The sequence below is a fragment of the Pinus tabuliformis genome, chromosome 5_2 (genome assembly GCF_031772625.1).
Source record: "Pinus tabuliformis cultivar Carrire ecotype Pingquan chromosome 5_2, CPIR1, whole genome shotgun sequence".
Classification (NCBI taxonomy): domain Eukaryota; kingdom Viridiplantae; phylum Streptophyta; class Pinopsida; order Pinales; family Pinaceae; genus Pinus; species Pinus tabuliformis.
The window spans coordinates 553011713-553036366 of record NC_142306.1 but is presented as its reverse complement, the minus strand read 5'-3'; the positions used below and the strand labels follow the sequence as shown (position 1 = coordinate 553036366).

General features: G+C 38.3%; 1 protein-coding gene across 1 annotated transcript in view; it reads right to left on the bottom strand.

Annotated features, from left to right (window-relative positions):
• Positions 1 to 409: 409 nt before the first annotated feature.
• LOC149160146 (acyl-coenzyme A oxidase 3, peroxisomal-like) overlaps positions 410 to 24654 on the bottom strand; it is an 80417-nt gene continuing 56172 nt past the window's right edge. The window contains exons 3-15 of the mRNA XM_089436638.1: positions 5505 to 5622; positions 5299 to 5406; positions 5032 to 5204; positions 4782 to 4881; positions 4466 to 4540; positions 4218 to 4348; positions 3686 to 3821; positions 3339 to 3458; positions 1914 to 2060; positions 1655 to 1759; positions 1457 to 1558; positions 1213 to 1280; positions 410 to 936 (exon numbers count right to left, since the gene is read on the bottom strand). Of these exons, the coding sequence (XP_089292764.1) occupies positions 756 to 936; positions 1213 to 1280; positions 1457 to 1558; positions 1655 to 1759; positions 1914 to 2060; positions 3339 to 3458; positions 3686 to 3821; positions 4218 to 4348; positions 4466 to 4540; positions 4782 to 4881; positions 5032 to 5204; positions 5299 to 5406; positions 5505 to 5622 (1564 nt within the window). The 3' untranslated portion in view covers positions 410 to 755. The remainder of the gene's footprint in view (positions 937 to 1212; positions 1281 to 1456; positions 1559 to 1654; positions 1760 to 1913; positions 2061 to 3338; positions 3459 to 3685; positions 3822 to 4217; positions 4349 to 4465; positions 4541 to 4781; positions 4882 to 5031; positions 5205 to 5298; positions 5407 to 5504; positions 5623 to 24654) is intronic.

Genomic DNA, 24654 nt, shown 5'->3' with positions numbered 1-24654 from the left:
GCTTCAATAAACCCCAATCCAATCTCTTCTTTAGTTGCAATTAAAAAAACATAAGCCATATGAATTCTGCATGTCCAATTGCGAATTTATTCAAATAAACCCCAATCCAACTTCAAAGTGAAACGTTTCAAAACTTGAAAACAATAAAATTATATATTCTACACACAACCTCCCTTACCAAAGAAAGAAGTAGAGTGAACAAACAAATAAAATAAATAGTAATCTTACTCTTGAAGAACCTTATGAGCCAATATGGAAATCTATATCAAGGTATAGATGAAAAATGATAATATCTTAAAAATTTATATGAAGGAAAATATATTTTGAGTGAAAAATATCCAAATAATTCAGTAAAATGCTGGATTATAACAGAGATCACAAATAGTGTACTTAACTTTACTACAAAACATTTGCCTTGCAATTTGCTTTGCTTTATTTCAATAAATTAGTGATTACATAAAGGCTTCCACCATTTGCCCAGCAACTACGGAGGCCTACAATTAATATCCAGAATCACAATGGTATAGTTACACGTGAGCCTTAAGAAAAGGAATCTGTGTTCTAACAGCAAGAACACGGTAAATATTTATACCTTTTGAGACAATAATACGTATAAATCCAATTCCAAAATATTATTCTTCAAAATAGCAACAATCCACACTTGTATTTTAAATAAACTTTATTTAAAATGAAACTTGTATTTTAAATAAACTTTATTTAAAGAATAAACTTCTTCGCAGTAAAACTCTCTCAAACTACTGCTGAACTGCTTCCCACGAATTTGCGTCAATCCAATCAAATGCAATTGGACTAAGATATGGCTGAGGAATTCCAAAGGAATCAACCAGAGCCAGAGCATGTGGTCGCAGTTCATCACACAGCTTTGCAATTTCTTTCCGGATCATTTGCGATTGCTGTGGTGATAAATACCCATACCTGTCATTGGGTCATCAAAGATGCACATACTATCAATTGCCGTTATTGATAACACTGACAAAATAAAACAATTTCACAGATCCGATCACTGTTCAATAAGAAAAGATTAAAATTTGACATGTAAATAAGTTAGACAAAGTTTGAAGTTAACAGGCCTTCAAACACTAGCTTTTGTGATTTCAAAAGGCACTTGAGAAATAAAATGAACCTTTAACAAGGACACAAAACTTTGAAAAGCACAAAAATCTCAGTAAATGGTCTGCTTTATTTGTGTACCTGAGGAATGCAATATCTTCTTCAAGAGTGATCAAAGCGTAAGTGTTCCTCAAAAGCCCTATAATATCCTAGAAACGGAAATGCAAAGCCAGAAGTGTCATGATATGAGAAGCAATAAGAAGGATAATAAAGTGAACTTTGAAGAAATTTTTTTGACTTCCACATGTGTTGAAATGAGATTAGCCTAACAAAATCAAAGGAAAGTCGTTTCTTAAATATTAAGGTCAATTCCAGTTCAATGCACCTTCATAGAACCAGCAGCAATTTTTGTCTCAGCCAAGAAGAAAGAATCTAATACTGCTCGTTCAGAGAAAGATCTCCCCAGGTCCCCCGCCAATTCATAGCTCTAATCATCAAATAATTCATTTCTATTAGATACAGCACTAATAACAGAAATGTCAGTTCAGTTTTCCAATTGGCAGACATCACATACGTGACATACCAAGGTGAAAGCAACTGTTGTCGTTGTGCCTTGAGAAACACGTTGAGATATTTCTCTTGCCAAACGTTCCAATAAATCACGCTCCCTCAAACGGAATATATCAATCTGCACTTCTTACAAGTACACTTATAAATCTGTAATTTGACATATCACAGAACTAAAATATCCAAGTCCCAACACGCAGAAAATTACATGTACAGTATGAAAATTTAGTCAAAAGCGAAAGAAAACAAAGAGGCTAAAAGAAGAAAAGGCTCACTTGGAACTCAATATTTCGCAATGTAGATGAATCAAGTATTGCTGGAATTACGGGCCGATTATTATTCATGTGCTCTAGGCCCAAACCCCTTAATGGTTTTTGCTTCTTACGAGCAACAGAATATTCTGAAAATAGTGCTTTACTCACCTAAAGCAGAAAACAATGACCTCTGTTAGTGCACAAGTTCTAGTATCTTCCCTAAATATATTTGTCTTAATAATTGAAAGGAACAATTGACTTCAGATGTTTTGGATGTCCCAACCTCTTTTAAAGAGGGGATATCCATATAAAGACTGCTGAGGTTGATTTGTGCCACAATCAAGTTGTTTGTCCAAATAAAATTGCCATATGAATGAAGTTCTGCTGGAAAATTTAAGAAACAAACAAGTGCCTTAACGAGCCTTTTTTCCTAAGAGAACTAAGAAGTTTTTCATGATAAGGGAGGTTGGAAGAGTGTCACTGAGGTAAAATGTGACAAAATTCTGTTTCAAGAACTCTTCAAGTTTCCTAAAATAATTTTAACAACCAATAAAGGTTATCAAAAGTTGGTCTGGCAACGTGCCTTCCTCAAGAATAAACGAAATACAGAACCAGGGAAGGTCCCTTCCTCAAGAACAAATGGATTACACGACCATAGGATATCTAAATAGAAAAGAATGATTATATGCATGGATGAGTGACTACTATAATACTAGTTTCTCGAGATATAATGCACATAGCATCATCCTTTGTCATGTCAGGCTACTGTGTACTTCCTCAGCTCTAGCCCTTTAATCCTATGTTACTGGATCCACCTATTGAGAATCAAGGTTCGATGTTTCCATGGATCCAAATCCAGCTCCACCATGCATATGTTTTTGATTTGGAAGCACTGAGGATGTGCTCGAGATCTGTTTTCAACTTTGCTGGAAACTTCAAGATGGTAAATCCTCCAAAAAAATGTATTTTGTTGGAAACACATTAAAAAAACATGAAATAAGACAGAAAAATACAAAGCCATAATACCACAACGTTTTCCTATAAAATAGCTCCTGCTCCATCCTACAAATCTCTACATTTCTGAATTTTTAAGAGAGATTTGAAGTAAATATATTCGGAAATTTGAATTTTGTATGTTTGTGGTTCATGATTTTTTTGTCATTTCCCTGTATTCTGATCTTGATGTTTCAGAAAATCCAGTGGATCCGCATCATATCTGGATCCATTTTCATCAACTTAGATTGAAGATGGTGACTGGCTGTTTTAGAGTATCTCTGGCTATCATTCCCAGAAAAATCTTAATAGGGTAAGTAAGAGCCTTTTGTGAATAGCATATGACAACCATAATCAACAAGCATCTGACATGATGTGCCCTTAGTAACATTTTCAGCAACCAGAAGAAGACTTTTCAAATTTATAATCTCATATATTTGTCAATCTTGATACCTGTTGCATGAGTACATTGTTGTCTCCTTCAAATGTCGATTGCACATCATATTCACCTTTCAGGTGACCTATACGGTTTTCTGTTTTGAGACCCTGCCCACCACATGCTTCACGACACTCCTGCATCTCAAATACTTTTGACTATCAATGTAAGTCTAATTGCAGTCTTTCAGAAAAGGGAACAAAAGATTACATACAGAACCACCCCCTTCCCCGTCCTGAAGAACTCAAAGTTATATATTATAAATGGAAAAACACCAGTGACAAGATACAGAGAAAATTCAGAAGGATGTCTATCAGTCATATAATGATAATCAGAATTAACTGCTATTCTCTTTCAGTAGAACCTGTAATGTTTTCATGTTATGCCAGGTGAACATAGCCTTGTATCCACTGGAAAGAACATGTATAATCTTGCTGTCTGAAGGAGTTCTTTCCCAATATATCCTCTTAAGATCATTTGCTGCACAACTCATAGCATATCTGCATAAACAAAAACACTTAAAATACACCGTCAGCAACTTTCCTGCCTATTTGATAAATAAGCCCTTCAGAAGTCATGTCAAGGATTACTTCATTGATGCATGTATTCACACTAACAAACTGCCACATTGTTCTTATATAGGTTAATTTATTATTTCAGATCACAATAAGCTCTTTTTCCCAGATAAAGAGCATATAAAAATGTACAAATGTTGTCAATATCAGTTGCAAATTTCCGACATAGCAAACTTTATTATTTACATAGGATTCAAATAACCATATTCTAGAATAAGTGGTGAAATATTATCAATGCTCTCTTATATTCGTCAATGTCTTCTTTCTTTAATGACTTCAGTATCAACGACTAAAATGTCTTACAACATGCAGCAAACTTACGTTTTGGCCAGCAATGGAAGCAAACGACGCCGATGGGCTGGGTAGTCAAGCAACAGTGCTTCTGGCTCATCAGGATAGAGATGAAAAGCACGTCTTGTCAATGAATATCGGATTGCAGTTGCTAATCCAATCTGCAAGAACACAAGAAGCAAACCCAATTAATGGTAATTTTTAACATATTAATTTAATAAAACATTTTGCAGAAAGAATCAAAAGGTGAAAATTAAAATTTGCTCTGGGTATCTTACCCTGCTTTGATATAGAGAACTAACAGCAATGGTCACACGACCATTTGTTAAAGGGGCCAGGAAAGCTGCAAACCTCTGAATCAAAAATAAGTAAAAATCAGCACCCATTTGAAACAGATTATAGTAGAATAATGTAGATAGAACTCTAGGATTTAACAGCTCATCATCAAAATCAAAATTCAGCATATTATTGTTACATATCACCACATGAGATCAAAAGTTCTAAATACAAGATGGTTCTAAAGATTACATTTGTGTATGTATGAAGATTCAAATTGTGACTTTTGTAAAGTTGCAAATTGGCATTCAAACTCACCTGGTCAGGATCAGCTATTCGACTATGATACTTGCCATCTGGAGACACATCAGCAACAGAGTTCAGGATATTTTCACGTGGAACTCGCACTTTGTCAAACCTACAAGAAGTTTATATGAAATCATTATTTTCTTAATAAATAATATCATCAAGAAATAAAATTCAACAATTCTGTTCAAGCAGACCAAAAATTCAGTCCTTTTACGTTCCTTGCTAAACCCTAACATTGATACTGCCAAAAATTCTATACCAAATTCGTCCATTATCGACTCCATTTAAGCCAATTTTGTGACCGCAGTCGGCAATTCGTACACCTGAACATGTCTTCCCATTTTTGTCTCTTATTTGTGCAATAAATGCATGCACACCTTCATTCTTTCCGTTGATAATAAGCTGGGAGAAAACTATCGCATGGGTGGCATGCTACACAAACAAAGCCATCAAAAACAAAAAGTTTGACTCGATTGAATTTGTCAAATAATTGATATTATTAAACCAGAAACATAATGCTTCTTACAATTGCAGCCCCTCCAATCCAGTATTTTTGAGCAGATTCACAAGGTGTAGTGATGACGAATTCTTGAGTGGAGGGATCATAGGTGGTAATTGTTTCGATGCCCCGGACCTGTGCAACAATAATGGTTAGTGTCCAAGAATATCTCTAAAGATGTGACCAGTGCCTGAGAGAACTTAAATAAGTTGATCTGAGTGCTCAGTGAATACATTACTGCCGTGTCCAAGCTCAGTCATCGCAAAGCATCCTCTTACAACAAAGTTTTCTGTATCCTGCAGCCACTTTTCATGGTGTACCTTTGTTCCAAGAAACTTGATTGCACCACCCCTGCCACCACATGGATAAACATTGATATATAGATAGTATCCAATAATAACAATCAAGTACCAAATTCTCTTTAGACAGATATCTGTGGGGATTTCAGATAGTGTCTTTGCAAAGCCAGTCTAGCAAAGAATATTGATGTTTTTTTCTTGATTGTTCCTGTATGTTAGCTTCTAGATGGGATGAACACTTGCAATGTAACTTATTTTAGAACATAAGACCTGCATCTTATTCTTAATTGTGTCATTGGCAAGCCATATCTAAAGAATATGGCGCACAAGTTGGTAATTTATCATTAATCAGATATGAAGCATGGCCTATTTTTTCATCTAGGGAAAATAGGGAAACTGACAGCAGTGCATATGTTCAAAGGCCAATGAATGCATACAACAATTCACAAAACAATTCTGCACCGTTAATGATTTTGATTTTTATTGGCTTAAACTTAACTAGTAATGTAACAGTAAATTGTTAAAGCCCAGCTTAGGGTCAATTACTCTGTCCCCTTGAGTTGACTCAGTTATCCTTCAACCAGGGGTTGAGTTGTAAGCTATGGAGCCTTTTTTATGGATTGTATACCCATTCTGGATCAGCTAGCATTCATGGTACGGTTTGAACACCAACTTACATTGACCACATGCCAGCACTTATGGCACACAGACTGTTCACCTGTATTTAATGCACAGTTTGGCTGCCAGCCTGCATTTTTTACACAAATCAGCCTGTATTAATGGAATCCTTGGGCAGACTCCACTTTTAGGATAATAAATGCCATAAATTCTTTCCGAACTGCCATACATAGGAAAGAATATTATAGCAAAACATGGCATGAATATAAAATTCCCAGACTCCAAAAGTTAGTAATGCCATCCCGACAAAACTGACCATATAAAGTATCAACAAATTATAAAGGTTGGAACTCCTAGAGTCATCAAACCTCGCATTATGGACAAAGATCAGGGAACTCACAACCAAGGTAGCCAAGGTTGAATTCAAAAACATATCACTAAAAAACAACTAAATGACAACAAAGGACAAGATGCCCTCCACCGCTACCCTAGTGACACTTTACACGCAGAAACTATCAATCTTAGAAACAAGCAGGAAGGGATCACATCTCAGCAGACCACCTTCAAACATGAAACGGAGACGAATATCAACTTATGAGCATAGGTAGTTAGAGGAAGGGATAAAGTTTCCCCACCTCTCTAGCAACAGTTGAGGAGGTGGTACAAGCTAAGCTCTTGGAGGAATGCACTAGGTAGGCTCAAGAATGTTCTTTGGTGATTAGGAGGAAGGATGGATCTACGGGTTGAGGAGAAGCACCAAAAAATGAAGGCACCTCAAAATATTCAAGGGCTTTCTCATCAATATATACCACTTTGGACATGGTTTGATGTAATAATGTGCAATATGTAGCATCATGATTGAAAGTTTTATGATAGTGGCTCCATCAGAGAGGACAAGAAGAGGTAGCATTATTGCCAAGGAGATTAGGACATACTAGAGGGATATGTAAAGGGCACGAAGAGCTGGAGCAGTGGCCAGGAGGTTGTGAACACTAGGGTTAGAGTTACAGTTATGAAAGGTACTGAAATGAGGCCAAACTTGTCTAATTTGAAGTCTGTTAACCCCTCACATGTAGGGATAACTAAAGGATTCTTCGCTTGTGATATTTACCACAGATGAGATCTATGGTTATCTATAGACATTTGCCATAGATGCTCCTGATGCTCCTTAGTACCTTACATTTGCTCAATTGACTCTCGTGATGATATTTTGATGGAGATTTTATTGTGCATTGTTGTATCTTATGTTTTACTTATATTTTACGATGTTGCTCTCTAAATTTATCATGAATGTGATGATCATTGTGTAATGTGATAATGGCTCTTAAACAATCTAAAATTTTGTCTTCTACTAGGCTGTGCTATAGTGAGTTCGTAGTTTTTTCCAATAGATAAGTCTGTGGGCTTTCAAGTCAAGTGTACTACAAGCAACCTAGGTAGGTTTTCCATCTAATTTTCCTATTGCCCATAGCCACTTTCATGCACATTCATCATATCCATGGTCATTATTGACATGTCATGTCATACATCAAGGTCCATACTTCATAATCCCACGTAGAAAAACCTCATCTTCAAAGCTATAAGCTCAAGGTTGATGCAACAAAATAAAAAGGCAAATGATAAAGCTTGAGCAATGCTACATTGGAAAAAGCCCAATGCCCAAGTCTCATGCCTAACAATGGGAACAATCAAATAAAGAAAAGGCAAGAAAGGGGTAGAAGAAAAACAGCCTCAAGGAATGGTAACTTAATGCCAAGCATTTCCTCTCTTTAAAGTTTAAAGGCACTCATTGTTAGATTTTTTGCACTAGACTCAGTGCACACACACCCCAGATTTGGTAATAACTTCCTATTAACTTTACACAACTAATGAACTGAAACGCATTGATGTGTCTAACTTTTACACAGTGGAAACTTTAAAACTAGCAATTAGATCATGCACAATAAACACAAAATTTCAGCCCGAAAACTCAATTCATATTAATCCTTCAATAAGAATCTATGACTCCCATACTAGGGAAAATGGCTCTTGAGGAAATTACATATACAACAATTAACCTGGACCTAATCCATCAGATCAAGCCCTAGATTCATCCATGAACAGGTTGATCTGGATCTCATTTGTTGCTTCATGCTTCTTCCTCGAACCCAACACAAATGAGTATTTCACTCATAGCAAACTTGAAATATTACTCATCTAGAACTCTTGCTTACTTGAGAGAATCTCTCTCTAAATGTCTCATGCCCCTACACGACTATGTGCCCTACTTGGTCCTCTTGGCCTTGCTCAGCCCTCTTGGCCCATCTCGACCCTCTCGATTCTCTTGCCAGGCCACAAGAATGAATCACTTACCCTTGTACTTGTACTTTTCCAAAGAGTGCAATACCATGGGTCTATGGGTATAAAGCCCCATCACTTTGCCCACTTGCCCCACACGTGAGAATACTCCCGTGCTACCCAAAACATCAACACTCCCTCTTAGTGAGGGATGTATTCTCACAATACAACCTAGAAGTGACTTTGCCTTCAAATCTGATCCACAGCCATACCCATTTGGAAGACCTGGATCATCAAAGACACCATGCTCCAAAGCATCCTGCATGACCATTCAAACCATGACTTCCCAAGAAATCTCCAACTCCGTGACTTTCCCTTACATGATCATCTCGTATCATGACTCTCCTTGCATGGTCCATGACTTCCTTGCATGTACCATGACTTTCCTATACTTGATGGTTGTCTTCCTCTGAGCTTGCTCATTCCCTCTGAAAACTGATTCCCTTTGGAGCTTGCTCACTCCTTTTGAAGCTTGACTCTCTCTGACTCTAGACCATAGGCCTTCTTGGTCCTCAAGGTCTCTACTTGACCTTCACTCCAAGTTTCTCACTTGGATCTCCAATGGCTATCAAAACCTTCTAACCATCTCGATCTCCCCTTCTCAAGCCAACTTAGCCAACTCTCTTGGCATGGTTCTTCAAAACATTGCTACTACTTGCAACAGTTCCTACATCTCCCTCTCAGAGTTGTCACATGTGCAAATCTCAAATCCAACTGCCCTTCTCAGAGACCAAGCTATGATACCATGTTAGATTTTGTGCACTAGACTCAATGCACACACACACCAGATCTAGTAACAACTTCTTATTAACTAATGAACTGAAAGACTAATGTGTAACTTTTACACAATGGAAACTTTAAAACTAGCAATTAGATCATGCACAATAAACCAAATATTCCAATCCCAAAACACAATTCTTATTGATCCTTCAATAAGAATCTAGGGTTCCCATACCAAGCAAAATGGAAATCGAGCAAATTACATATATAACAATTAACTTGAATCTGATCCAATAGATCAAGCCTAGATTTGTCCTCGATCTGGCTAATTTGGATCTCCTTTGCTACTTCATGCTCTTTCCTCAAATCCGGCACAACTAAGTATCTCACTCATGACAAACCTGCAATATTACTTATGCATAACTCTTGCTTAGTTGAGAGAATCTCTCTCTCAATGTCTCATGCTCCTACACGTCTTTGTGTCCAGGTTAGCCTTTTTGGCCTTGCTCGGCCCTTTTAAGCCCTCTTGGCCCTATCTAGCCCTTCTCGGCCCTCTTTCCAAGCCACAAGAATGAATCACTCGCCCTTGTAATTATACTTTTCGAAATGAATACCATGGGTCCATCCCATGGGTCATAAAAATACCAAGGATCAATACCATGGGTTTATGGGTACAAAGCCCCATCACTTAGCCCACTTGCCCCACACGTAAGAATACTCTCGATGCTACCCAAAACATCGACACTCATGTTGATGAATATCTTAAAAAATCCTTGTGGCTATGATAGTCAACTCATTAAGTCTCCCTCCCCTAAAATCAGATCCACTTCATCACCCACACCCAACTTATTGTTCTAAAAAATGTTGATTTTTTAGTGCTAATTAGACAAGCACAATTTTCTCCAACTAATAATTACTTCCAATGATGTGTGATATTACTTTAGCACACCCCGCAATTACACTCAGAAAATTCAACTGGTCAAACATCGACTGTCTTAAAAATTTGGCTCCTTAGAAACTTCGACCTCGTCCTCAAGTTGCTTCCCACGTGTGATAGAGAGAGAAATATGTGAGTGATGAGTGAGTGAGAAAATGAGAAGTTCAAGTGTCTTTTGATAGTGATTTTAGGGTGCCCAATAGGAACGTCTCTTTGCAAATTAAAGTTAAAATTAAATTAAATTTCTTTCTTTTAATTTAAAATTTAATTTTTCTTTCTTTTAACTTGTGTAGTTGAGGAATACCTCCTGCAGCTACCAAAAATCAACACCCCCTCTTAGTTAGGGAGGTATTCACCATGTCTTCCACAAATGTCCCACTTAGCTGAAAATTTCTCCATCCCAAGAAAATATTGAATGAGACCGTTATGTTAATGTATCCATCCACTTCATGTTCTATTTCAGAACCATGAGGAAAGCACCCTGAATCAACATCATGCAAAGGATCTAATCACTCACTAGCCAAATACCCTTTGGCGATATGGTCAGGTACCCCATAACTGGGGTAAAAAACAAAACTAGTCCTGGGTCACCAGCTAACCAAGTCGTCACTTGGAACCAAGTCAATTTTCCCTAACCAATGGTGAAACCCTGGGCCCATTTACCATTTCGCCATGTCGTCACATAGCACTTGAATGGTAAAAATACTTGTCTGATGCTTTGAGAAACTCACTCTACCCACTAGCCAAGTAACTCTTAGCAATATGGTCCAATGTTGCACGACTCGTACTCGGCAAATACTCAACTGGCATATCACTCGCCAACTCGGGAAGACTCGGGAAACACTGGCACATAGCAAAACACTAAAAGATATCTCATCTTTTTGCATATAAGATAAACTAATGGCATTTCCAACACTTGCAAGTTATAAAACCATGGTTTACACAGGATTTCATATCATCATCTCATAAAATATGATCATATAAGTTATAACATAACACAATTGAGATTTATATTAAAAAAATTTAAAAGCAAACTGAAAATGATTTCATAAACAACATACGGTAGCAAAAGTTCTCCATGATCCATAACATAATTAGAAAACCAAAAATAGACAGTCTCTCCACGTGCAATGTCATGCCTCATGCATCAGCACAAGGACGCCTAGAATAAGAGCGCTCAAGGAGATAGTGCCAACATAAGTGGGCTCAAACAAAAACTGTGAGGCAAGTGTGTTTGGAGCTTCCATTTGAGAAAAAAGTAGACCAAAGGGATCTAGTGTCTTCTCATCAAGCCAACTCAAATCATCAGTAGGCAACTCCTCCACAACCCATTCAGACTCTAGACCAATGTCATCCAATGCAATTGGATCAAAATCAATTGGACACATTTGTTTAGTGAGCAGCTGAAGGTTGTAATAAACGTAGACCAGCTTTTGCAACCACTCATGCTCCAACCTGTTACGCTTTTTGCTATGGATGTGCTCAAACACTGACCAATGGTACTCATATCTTGAAGCACTACAAGGCTAGCTTAGAAATTTGATTGCAAATTCTTGCGATTTCGGTGCCTCAGTGCCACAATCTATCCACCAATTAGCTGTTAAAAACAACAAAAAAGTTTAGAGCGTTGCAAATTGCAACGCCAAACTTTAAGAATTTATAGAATTTAAAAATTGAATCTTACGTGGCATTTTCTTGTCCCTCAGCCATATGTTTGAGCTAAATCCAAACATGCCATATGCTTTCTTGTACACATCTAGTTGCAAATTGATTTTGTCTTGAATTTCTTGGCTCGAGAACATCCTCTCAATGCATATCATGACACCTCTCATCACCTCGGGATCTCTTTGAATATTAGACCCCTCATTATAGAATATGCTTGGATTTAGATATGCTCCTGCTGCATGCAACAACGAATGTAGCTGCTTGTCCCACTTGGAATCATTAATTTCCCATATAGGGAGATATTTATATGAATCCCCCCTATAAAAAGCCTTGATGGCCTCTTTGGCCTTGTCCATGCCCTCATAAATGTACTGGAGGCTTGTCTCCATCCATGATCCTCAAGACTCACACAAGGGGCTTGGTTAAGCTAACAATCTCAGTGAGTTTCTCCCACAAGTCCTCTTTGAACACATACACCTTCATAGCCATGGCATTTGGTTTTGTGCAATCTGTTGAAGAAAGTGTAACTAGATTTGGTCTTCATAAATGTAATTCTGATCTTTGTACTTGTAAAAGAAAAGAAATATTATTTTTGTAAATTATAAAATGAGTTTCTTGCTCATTGCATAGGTCTAGCACATGTTGAAGTGCTATAGGAAAGTCAAAGAGTCAATGTCATGTATAAAGAGCTCTTCTTGAGCATATGTAAAATAAATGAGTCAACCTAGTGTCTAACAGCCCTCCAAAGACAAGCACAATCCTCTTGAAGAAGTCAACCAACAAATGAATAAGAAAACAATCATGTCGGCTCAAATAAGATGACACACCTCTTCGTTGGTTCAAGTCGGCTAAATATGGAGGACGAACTACTATATATACCCAGCTAGGGTCTGCGCAAAAGATGGGTACAAAACTCGGATGTCTCTGAAATTTCAGATGAGTTACAGGAAGTACAGTGGCTCAAAAATCTCAGATAAGTGCAGTAGTTTAGTGTTACGAAGGGAGAAGGATCTTTGTGTTTTTCGGTGATGTCTCACAGTCCTAATGAAGCAGTCCCAGTCTTGGCATATGTGTAATACAGATCTCTCAAGTATTACACTCTCGGCATAATCAATGATGGAGAAAATACAATAACAGTCTCGGCATACCTATGATGAAGAAGACCTCGGTGCAGGAAGAAAAACACAGTCTTGGCATAGTTATGATGATCCCACAGTAACATGCTTTATCTCGGCATCCATTCTAAATGCTCTCATGATCTTGACATAATGATAATCATGATGTGGACATAGTGACAAGGTAGATCTCGGTGCAACTCTCATACATAAAGAAACCTCAGTGATAGAGTGATGATCTCAGTGAGACTGCAACAAGAAGAATTTTGTATTCGTCAATTGGAATCTCTATAAGAAGAATTTTGTGTGGGTTTTCCTCTCAAAGAGTGAGAGGTTTTGGCCTTGGCAGAAAGCCAACACCTTGTGTTCTTGTCTCTTTGTTTTGGTAGCTATTTGATGAACTAAAATAAGACACACTCTAATAACAACAAGTGAAGATTGGAATAACAAGAAAAGTTAAAAAACCTCACAAATAGTTATCATGACTAGAAGAATCTCATTAACTCTAATTGCCCTAGATTCTTCAACACAATCTTTCCAAAATAGCCACTGTTGGCTACAAAACATGTCTCAAAGCTTGGTACTCATTCAAAAGGCTTTAGAGGGAGAGGAAATTAGTGGCAAACTGTGTGACAATGGGCTGACTGAACTCACCCTTTGTGAATTCTCTCATAAGACTTAGCACCCAAGCATGGTTATAAATGTAATTGGTTATTTGTTTGCACTCTACAACAACATCTTGCACCCACGACAACTTTCCAATGCCCTATAAAATCAGGTCTATGCAATGGGCAACACATGGACTCCGAAAAATGGTAGGATATTTTTTGGTTCGCATTCTTCCAGCTGCCACATTATTTGCAGCATTGTATGTGATTACTTGGACAACATTTTTTCCCCAACATCCTCCACAACCTTTGACAACATTGAAAAAATCAGATTTGCATCCTTCACATGTGAAGATGCATCAATGGACTTTAGGAACATGGTTACTTTAGAGCGAGTGACAATAAAGTTGATGATTGTTCTACCCACTGTTCTGTCCTCCCATCTGACATGATTGTGCACCCAGTGATCTTCCATAAGTTTTTAATATGGTCCAATTGTGCCTTGACAAATTCAAACTCACCATTAAGGTCTTTCTCCCTAAGTGAATTATAGGAAGGTGCTTTGTACACAGGGCCAACACATGAAATTGCATCTACAATGGGCTAAAAGAAAGGTGACTTTGCATAGTTAAATGGGAGGCTATCATGATACCAAAACCTCCTCACTACCATATCTGTCGCCCCCTTTTTTTCACTAAAACTTTCCAAGCTTGGCTGAGATCCCGAACAATTACGAGGAAGGAAGAAAGGAGATTTTATATGAGATGCATTTGCTACAACATTTGATGAGGCAGAACCTGTAAGAACTCGCTGACCCTATGACTATATCTAAGATCCACCCATTATTGCAGTCTCACACTTCGTTCTTGCTCTCTTAGCATTTTGCTCCTGAATGGCATCCAAATTAGCTTGCATTTTCACATTCACTTCTGGAGGGCAATGATCACAAATTACCGCATCTCTACCCATTATTCTAGCCAAGTGGTATTTCAATCTATTTATGCCTCCGAACACCACAAAGGAAAGAAGTTGCATTTGACTCTCCCATCACAATTGGGATCTTCATGGGTACCATATTACCAAGTTTCATCAAGAGACCTTCTAAACTTGGATTTAACCTTAGGAGCCATGGAATCAAGATGAAAATTTGGTTTCAGAAGAAAAAAAAAATATATATATATATATATATATATATATATATATTAAAAAATTCTAAATGTTTTTATCTACAGAGGCCTGCAATAAAAAAAAAGGCCCATATAGGCTTGTTAGGATATTCCGACACATAGGAAATAGTTAAGTACAACTTGGTCTAATATAGAGTTAGGTAAAGTGTGTTTCTTTACTATGTACATTTTGTAACTTACAATCCGACGGTCACGATATGTAGCGATCCGACGGTTCATTCTCTCCTCGGTATTACCGACACTTGATCCGTGGCTTAACACCCGATTGGTCCATGATCTCTATTTAAAGAGCATGGAGGGTCATTTGTAGGTTAATCGTGCATGAGAGAAGCTTATGTAAATTTTCATTTTTTTATTAATAAATTGCCTGAAGTGGCCGCGTTGGCTCAGGCCGTGGACTGTTTCCCTCTTTGGGGGTTTTAACCACGTCAAAAGTACTGGTGTATTGATCTGTGATCTGTTTGTAAGCGGTGTCCATTGGTGTTCTGTCTGAGGAACTTACCCTGTAAATTCCTACATGGTATCGGAGCTATTTGAGGCCGCGTCCGTTGGTGATCCAAATCTGAAGCCGGTAGAACTGCATCCGACTACCGTTTCCTAGATCTACTGTTTCTGACTGCTTTCGGGCCAAGAGGACTGCTCTGTTGTGTTGGGAGCATCTGTTCCAGTGAGGAACCCCTTTCGTTTCACATGAAAAGGTTTCCGGTAGCCCTAGCTGCGTCATTTTTAAGATCTGGAGGTATACAGTGTTTATTTGCAGTTTACAGTTATTTTCTCTCTGTTTATTTCGGTTTTCGGTTTATTTAAGCTTTTTTTTATCACCGGATCTATACCTTTCATTTCTGCGTATGCTCTTTGCCCTGCGACTCTGTGCGATCTGGGCAAATCAGAAACAGAAAGGAAGGATTTTTCTCATGCGTATGCTCTTTTCCGCTGCGCCTTTGTGTGATCTCAGAAAATCAAAAACATTGAGGAAAATATTTAGTTTCCGGCTAAAGCTAACTTCGAGCCGCAAGGTTCGTTTTTGAAAATATTTAGTTTCCGGCTAAAGCTAACTTCAAGCCGCAAGGTTCGTTTGTTTTGTATGTCCGTGTTGGGTTTTGTGTTTTTTGTTTTGTAGGGAAAAAGAGCTTTCTCAAAGCAAGCACGCAACCCAAAGCATCAACCCCCCTCTCTCTGTCTCTCTCTCAAACTTTTTGTATAGCTCACTTGGTGCAAAGCTAATTTATGAGAGTAGAGGTCTTGGGTTCAAGTCTCCATTTTGTGAGGGCAGATTTTTCATTTCCGCACATTCTCGCACTTCGTCGACGACTTCATCAAATTTTCTTCAAAAAGCCATAACTTCTTCATCCGGAAGCTGTTTTCAGAACCGTTTTTTTTTAAACAGCCTAATTTTTCGAGATCTTTCCATTGAAACACTTAGTTTCAGCATCTATAGCTTCAATTTTAAAAAAAAAATGGAAAGTCCATGCCAAGTTATTCTTGACAGCACCAACTACTTCCAATGGTGGTCCTACATTGTGGATTTACTTAGAAGTAAAGATCTTTACAGAATAGCCACAGGCCAAGAGACCAAACGAAAAGATGAAGACAAGGCAGCTAAATGGGAAAATAGGCAAGACCAAGCACGTGGATTGATAGGGATGTCTATTTCTCCAGATCTTAGATTCCATATTGCAGAACTTGATACTCCTGATGAAGCAATGAAACAGATTACTAAAGTCTTTGGAATTAAAAATGAACTTAAAGCCCATCAACTTGAAAATGAATTGCTTACATTGGACCCCAATAATTTTTCTTGCATTGAAGATTTTTTGTCCAAGTTCAAGACCCTTAGACTTCTCTTGGAAAGTGTTAAGGTTAAGAAAGAAGATAGTAGCCTTATCTACTCCATTCTTACTAAGTTGGGACCAGCCTATTCTGTGTTTGTTTCCACCTTCCATTCTACAAGAGAAGCCTTCATTTCTCAAGGACAAACCTACAAGTCCCCTTCCTTTGATTCCTTTTGTGATTCTTTAATAAGAGAACAAGAAAAACTCTTACACCTTGGTCTTCTTCATCTTGGAAACTCTTCTAAGAAAGCATTAGCCGCCCAGCAACAACCAAATCCAAAGAATCCTAAGAAGTTGTATCCTAAAAAGAATGGTCCTAAACCAAACAAGGGTCCTAAGCAATTTCAGCCTCAAAATGAAAAATCATTTCAACAAAATGATAAGACAAATAAAAACAAAGGAAAGAAGACTGATAGACATTGCAACTTTTGTAATCGAGATGGCCACTTAGAATCCAAATGCTTTAAGAAGATGGACGCCTTGGAAGCAGCAATGAAGAAGCATAACATCCATTTGGAGCACTCTTCAACTTCAACTTCATCTTCAGGAATGGCACTTTCTACATGTGGTTGTCAAGCATCTCGGTCTGGCTATGCACTAAATGTATCTTCTTCTTCTCATTCTTATGAGTGGCTCATTGACTCTGAGCTTCTTATCGCATGGCCAAAAACAAATCCATGTTTTCTTCTTTAAATGATTGTAACACCAAAAATATATATGTTGGTGATGATAGATCTCTTAGTGTTGTAGGGACTGGAACTGTTCATCTAGACAATGGTCAGTTTAATGATGTATTATGTGTTCCAACCTTATCCTGCAACCTTCTATCTGTATATCAGATAACCCATTCAGGTGAAGGTAAAATCGTTGAATTTTCACCTCACGATGTTGTAATTAAGGACCTAAGAGATCCTAGACAGATTTTAGCTACTGGCATTGCTGATGATTCTACAAGGTTGTATAAGTTTCACAACTTTGGGTCATCAAATCTTCCCTCAGTATTTGTTGCTCATAATGATGAAGTGAGCAAACTTTGGCATGAGCGATTTGGTCACTTAAACTATCGCTCTCTTCAGAATCTATGTAAAGAAAATATGGTGACAGTTCTTCCAATGGTATCTTGCAGAGATGGTGTTTGTTCCGGATGTGTACTCGGAAAACATCATCGGGACAATTTTTAAAAACGTGCCTCTTGGCACGCCTCAGCCCCTTTACAGCTCGTGCATAGTGATTTATGTGGTCCACTTCCAGTTGCTTCATTCTCTGGCTACAAGTATTTCTTAACTTTCATTGATGATTTCTCCAGACGCACTTGGGTATACTTCTTAAAACTCAAGAGTGAAGTATTTAACATGTTCTTGGCCTTTAAGGCCTTTGTTGAAAAACAATCTGGACATCAAATTCTTAAGCTAAGATCTGATAATGTTGGAGAATATGTTAAAAACACATTCATCAACTTTTGCACTGAGAATGGAATTCAAATGCAACATACTGTTCCATATACTCCACAACAAAATGGTGTAGCTGAAAGGAAGAATCGCACCTTAAAGGAAATGGCTAATTGTATGCTTCAATCTAAAGGACTTAGTCTTAATTATTGGGCAGAAGCAATTAACTGTGCAAATTACATAATAAATCGCACTCCTACTAAGGTTTTAAAGAATATCACTCCAGAAGAAGCATGGAGCTCAATCAAACCAGATGTAAGTCACTTTCGTGTTTTTGGAAGTGAAGCATGGGCCCATATTCCAGAATCCAGATGAGAAACATAAAGCTTTAGAACCTAAGAGTGAAAAATGTATTTTTGTTGGATATTCTGAAGATGTCAATGGATATAGACTTATTCCACTTAAGTCCAAAAATGTTATCATTAGAAGAGATGTAAAGTTTGCTGAAAATATATCGGCCTGCGAGCCTAGTTCGGCGGATGTGCCACCTCTCCCTATCTCTTCTACTTTTGAAAATATTTCTTCTTCAGATGATGAAAGCGGGGATGAAAGCGAGGATGAAAATCCTCCCCCACCTTCTCAGGATCCTCCTTCAGCTCCTCAGCTTCCAAAATGGGTTCGTGCTACTCGGGATGCAGCAGGTGATCTTGCCGGTGATCCTACAGATCAGCGACGTACACGTTCTCAGTTCGAGAGAGCCTCTTCTTTACTGGCTCAAGCTTCAGTGAATTATGATCCTGACACCTTTGCAGAAGCTTCAGGCCATCCAGATTGGGAAGCAGCTATGAATGAAGAATATCATTCATTATTGGCAAATGATACATGGGATCTTGTTCCTCTACCAAAGGGACGAAAACTTGTTAGATGCAAATGGGTTTACAGAACCAAGTATGGACCAGATGGGAAAGTTGATAAACATAAAGCTCGTCTTGTTGCTAAGGGTTTTTCACAAGTTGAAGGCATTGACTATACTGAAACCTTCTCCCCTGTTGCCAAAATGAACTCTATCTGCCTTGTTCTTTCCCTTGCTACCTCTTTCAAATGGGAAGTCCATCAGATGGATGTTAAATCCGCCTTCTTGCATGGGGACTTGCATGAAGAAATCTATATGGAACAACCTATTGGCTTTATACAAACGGACTCCAGCCTTGTATGTCGGCTTAAGAAATCCCTTTATGGTCTCAAGCAAGCTCCTCGAGCTTGGTATGCCAAAATGGATAACTTTCTTTTAGAAAATGGCTTTTCTAGGTGTCATTCTGACAATACTGTCTACACCAAGAAAGTGGGCAAGTCTCTTATCATTCTTGTTCTTTATGTTGATGATCTTATCCTGACTGGTAGTGATCCCAACCTTATAAATCATGTGAAGTCTAGCCTTAAAAGGAAGTTTGACATGACAGACTTAGGACACTTACATTATTTTCTTGGTCTTCAAGTCTTGCAATCCAAGGAAGGTATTTCCCTTTCCCAATCCAAGTATGCTTGTGATATTCTACGCCATTTTCACATGGAATACTGTAAGCCAGCCCCTTCTCCCTTTCAGTCTGGAGTGAAACTTTCAGTCACTTGTACTTCTCCTAAAGTTGATGCTACCTTATACCGTCAACTTGTAGGAAAACTTTTGTATCTAACCCATACTCGTCCTGACCTTTCCTTTGTTGTTGGCCTTGTTGCTCGGTTTATGCAAAACCCACGTGAAAGTCATTAGAAAGCAGCTAAAAGAATACTTCGTTATGTTCGAGGTACAATTCAGTTTGGGATTCATTACAGTGCCGAAGCATCTCCTCTATTGGTTGGTTTCACTGATTCCGATTGGGCTGGTGACCCTGATGATCGGAAGTCCACTGCAGGTTATGTGTTCACTCTTGGTTCAGGACCTATTACATGGGCTTGCAAGAAACAAGGTGTCATTTCTCTTTCTTCAGCAGAAGCAGAGTATCGTGGTGCCGTAGAAGCTAGTAAGGAAGCCTTGTGGCTTCGTCAGATCTTGTCAGAGTTTGGCTTTCAGCAGCAGCATCCGACTACACTTTGGTGTGATAATCAAAGTGCCATTCAACTATGCAAAGATCCAGTCCAACATTAGCGCAGCAAACACATTGAACTGCACATGCACTTCATCAGAAAGCTCATTCATGACCATGTTCTTGAAGTGCAATATTGTTCAACAGATGATCAAGTTGCAGACATCTTTACAAAGGCTCTCACAGAGGCGAAGTTCACTAAACTTCGATTTATGGTTGGAGTTCAGGAAGTTGTCACTAAGGGGGGATAGGCTCTAGTGCCTCCTTCCTTCTCCTATTGTGTCATATTTGTAAATCCTTCAATCCTATCCCAAGTTGTTCTTAAGGGGGGATGTTAGGATATTCCGACACATAGGAAATAGTTAAGTACAACTTGGTCTAGTATAGAGTTAGGTATAGAGTTAGGTAAAGTGTGTTTCTTTACTATGTACATGTTGTAATTTACAATCCGAAGGTCACGATATGTAGTGATCCGACAGTTCATTCTCTCCTCGGTATTACCGACACTTGATCCGTGGCTTAACACCCGATTGGTCCATGATCTCTATTTAAAGAGCATGGAGGGTCATTTGTAGGTTAACCGTGCATGAGAGAAGCTTATGTAAATTTTCATTCTTTTATTAATAAATTGCCTGAAGTGGCCGCGTTGGCTCAGGGCGTGGACTGTTTCCCTCTTTGGGGGTTTTAACCACGTCAAAAGTACTGGTGTATTGATCTGTGATCTGTTTGTGAGCAGTGTCCTTTGGTGTTCTGTCTGAGGAACTTACCCTGTAAATTCCTACAGCAACAGCACCGGGAAGAGGCACTGTTGCAGGCCTCTATGGCCTTGAGACAAGCCCACAGAGGCCTGTAATAGGAGGCCACTGTTACAAGCCCACATGCAATTATAAATATTACATTAAAAACAATCAATTTTTAAATTTAAATTTTTTTAATATTTTTTTAAAACTTGTTAATCAAGAATCAGGAGGTCCCGTGCGCCTATCTCAGGGTCACAGAAGCCTTCTGCAGGCTTGAGACAAGCCCACGAGGCCTCAAAATAACCAATTATAAAAACAAATCAAAATTAATGTATAACCAATTATTAAAAATAATTAAATGTTTAAATTAACACAAAAAATTAATTTCTTTTTAAATAGAGGCCCATGGATGCCTGTAACATTCAGAGTGAGCAGTCCAGTCGTTACATGACCGCGGGTGCCTGTAACAACCAAAGTGGCATCACTCCAGCTGTTTCAAGCACCCGCAGGACTGTCTCAAGTCTGCAAAAGCCTTATGCGGCAGTGAGACGGGACAGGCCCGCAGGTGCCTGTAACTAGCTGAAAAATGATTTTTCTTTTTCTTTTAAAGTTAAAAAAATTTCAAACTGAAATGATTGATTGAGATGCCAACCTTGATCGTGGCGTCACGAATGGTTGTTGGATCTTGGGGGAGACTCGAGAGCTGGATTCTAACTATCTAATCGTCGTTGCTTGATCGTGGAGTGAAGTGACTCTTTCAACGAGTAGATGCCCTCTTTAACAGGAAAAATGGTGGAAAGATGGCGGGAAGGGCGAGTATGCCGAGTCAGGAAAGTCATGGCGAGTCAGGGCGAGTTTGACCGAGTGACAGCGAGTCCACCAAGTCTTGAGTATGAGGGGTCGAGTATGGCCGAGTGGCTCTTTAGGTAGCTAACTCGGCCATTCTCGGACCACTCGACAAGTAATCGCCAAGTCATGCAACACTGATATGGTCAAAACCTTCTAACTGGGGAAGCACTCTGGGTCCTGATGCTATCTGGGCCATTCTCCCTAGCCACATTACATGGCACCTAGTAAATACCATTGACCTAGGGAGAATGTATGTCCTAATGCTTCAACATCAACACTCCCTCTCAATGAGGGAGGCATTCTCGAATCTCAACCACTCCAAGCTTGTCTCTTAAGTATACAAACTTCATCCAAGATAGAGGCTTTGAGAGAATGTTAGCAACCTACTTGTCTGTAGAAATGTATTGGAGCCTCACTGCTCCCTTCTGTACCATGTCTCGGAAGTAGAGGTACTTGATTTCAATGTGCTTCAACCTAACATGGGAAACTGGATTTTCCGAAAGCTACACACAACTTTGATTGTCACAATTTATCATGATTGTCTCTAGCATCTGATTAAACAATCCTACAAGTAGCTTTCGAAGCCACACTGCTTCACAACTTGCCAGACTAGTTGCAATATACTTAGCCTCTGCAATGTTGAATGCAACAAATGTCTGCTTCCCACTCATCCAAGATATCATAACAAAACCCAAATTGAAGCAACATCATGATGTGCTCTTCCTATCGATACATAGAGGGATCCACCAAATCTGAGTCAGAGCCTCTCAACTTCTTCATATTGGTCACCATGGGAGTGGTCATGGACTTGCAGTCCATCATCCCTATTGAAGAATGTAACTAGTGTCGGTCTTCATAATTATATTTGATTCATGATGTAATGTATTGGTCAAAAGAAAGAAAAATAAATTGACTTATTAAAGAAATTGACTTATTAAAGCATGGGTTTCATGCTTGGGTCAATTGTTTTTAGGTCAAAGTCTCCATTGAAGACTTCTAGGGTTTATGTCAAGTGTCCTTGTCCATGTCATAATGTAAAAGACCCTTCTTGGGCTTTATTTGTCAAGAAAGAAATTTATTTTATTGTAAAATAGGTCAATTACGCCTCCTCCACCAAATCGGCCTCAACAAGGGAATTCGACCTCACAAACTCACTATATATTGGAGCAACTCAACTCATTTGGAAGCACATCTCTCATAAGTTCGAATTGTAATAGATGCGAGTAGAAAAAGTACGAAGTTCAAGAAGGAAGCTGGAATCGAAGTTTTTGGGTCTCTCTCTCTCATGTGCAACGAAATTTTGAAGCTACATCGAAGCTAGGAAACTACATCAACGGTGTGAAGCTACATCAAAGTTGTGACGTTGCAACAAGATCGAAGTTGTGAAGTTGCATCAAGGTCGACGCTGTAAATTTTCTAGGTTGGAGCTATTGAAGTTGTTAGATCAAAACGGCAATCCTAAAGCTAGGTCGAGGTTCTGAAGTTGGGGGTCGAAATTCTAGGTTGAAGTTGCATTTGAGAAGTTAGCACTTGGTAACTTTGGAAGAGATCATCTATCAGAAGGAAAAGTTGACTTGGTGGAGGGGAAAGGTCTTTTCGTCTAGGGTCTTCGTCTATCTCAATTTGAATCTATTGAAGGAAGAATTCTGACTGGGTTTTCCCCTATAAATGGGTTTTAGCCCTGGCTGAGTGCCTACATCTGGTGTCTATGGTCTTCATGTTTTTTCTTTGATGATTACTTGATGAGAAGAACATAAAGGAAGAACATAAAGAAATTAATAAGAACATGATAATATCACAAGTAATTATCAACATAAGAAAATATTTATGCCTTTCCAATTTTCTAACATGGTATCCGAGCTAAGGCAAAGAAGGAAGAAAAAGGCAAGTTGAAGATCTATTGAAGAAAGGGGATAAAGGAAAGGTCATTACAGAGGATCATATAAAGGGATAATCCTACTATCTATAGGAACTGTGTCAAGCTCAATGAAGGCATAAAACAAACTAGAAGGAGCCTCTAACTACAGGGCCTGGAAAAAGAAGATAGATTTTATTCTCAAAAAGAACAAAGTTTTGAATCTTGTTCAAGGAAAACTCAAGAAGCCTACAGATGAATCAAGTGAATGTTAATAAGAACATAATAATATCACAAGTAATTATCAACATAAGAAAATCTTTTTGCCTTTCCGATTTTCTAACATGGTATTAGAGCTAAGCCAAAGAAGGAAGAAAAAGGCAAGTTGAAGATCTATTGAAGAAAAGGAGATCAAGGAAAGGTCATTACAGAGGATCATATAAAAAGATAAGCCTACTATCTATGGGAACTATGTCAAGCTCAATGAAGGCAGAAAACAAACTAGAAGGAGCCTCTAACTACAGGGCCTGGAAAAAGATGATAGATTTTATTCTCAAAAAGAAAAGTTTTGAATCTTGTTCAAGGAAAAATCAAGAATCCTACAGATGAATCAAGGGACGCAGAGAAAGCAAAGTTCAAAGAAACAAAAATATTGGCTATGAACCTAATAGTGGATGGAGTTAAGGACAACCTAATTCCATACATATCCAACATAAATTCCACTCAAGAAATGTATGAGGTTCTCACCAAATTATTCACCATCAAGAACATTGGTCAAATAACAAGCCTCAAGAATGAATTAAAGATTATTAAGATGACAAAAGACGATATTGTATCATCCTACTTTATAAGGATATCTAGAATTAGAGATGAACTCCAAGCAATAGATGAAATCATACCAAAAAAAGAGCTTGTAATTACTGCTCTTCCAGGACAACCAAAATATTGCAGTGCTTTTGCATTAGGAATTAACAGTTGGAAGGATACTCCAACATTTGAACAATGTGGAATGCATGCAGTCAAGAAGAAGCCCAAATATCATTAGTAAACAACAAGGAAAATGAAGAAGAAAACACCTCAAATGCATATTTTTCTCATCACAAGAAGAAGGGAACCTTCAAGAAGTTCAAAGGTCCAAAGAAGAAATTTGAC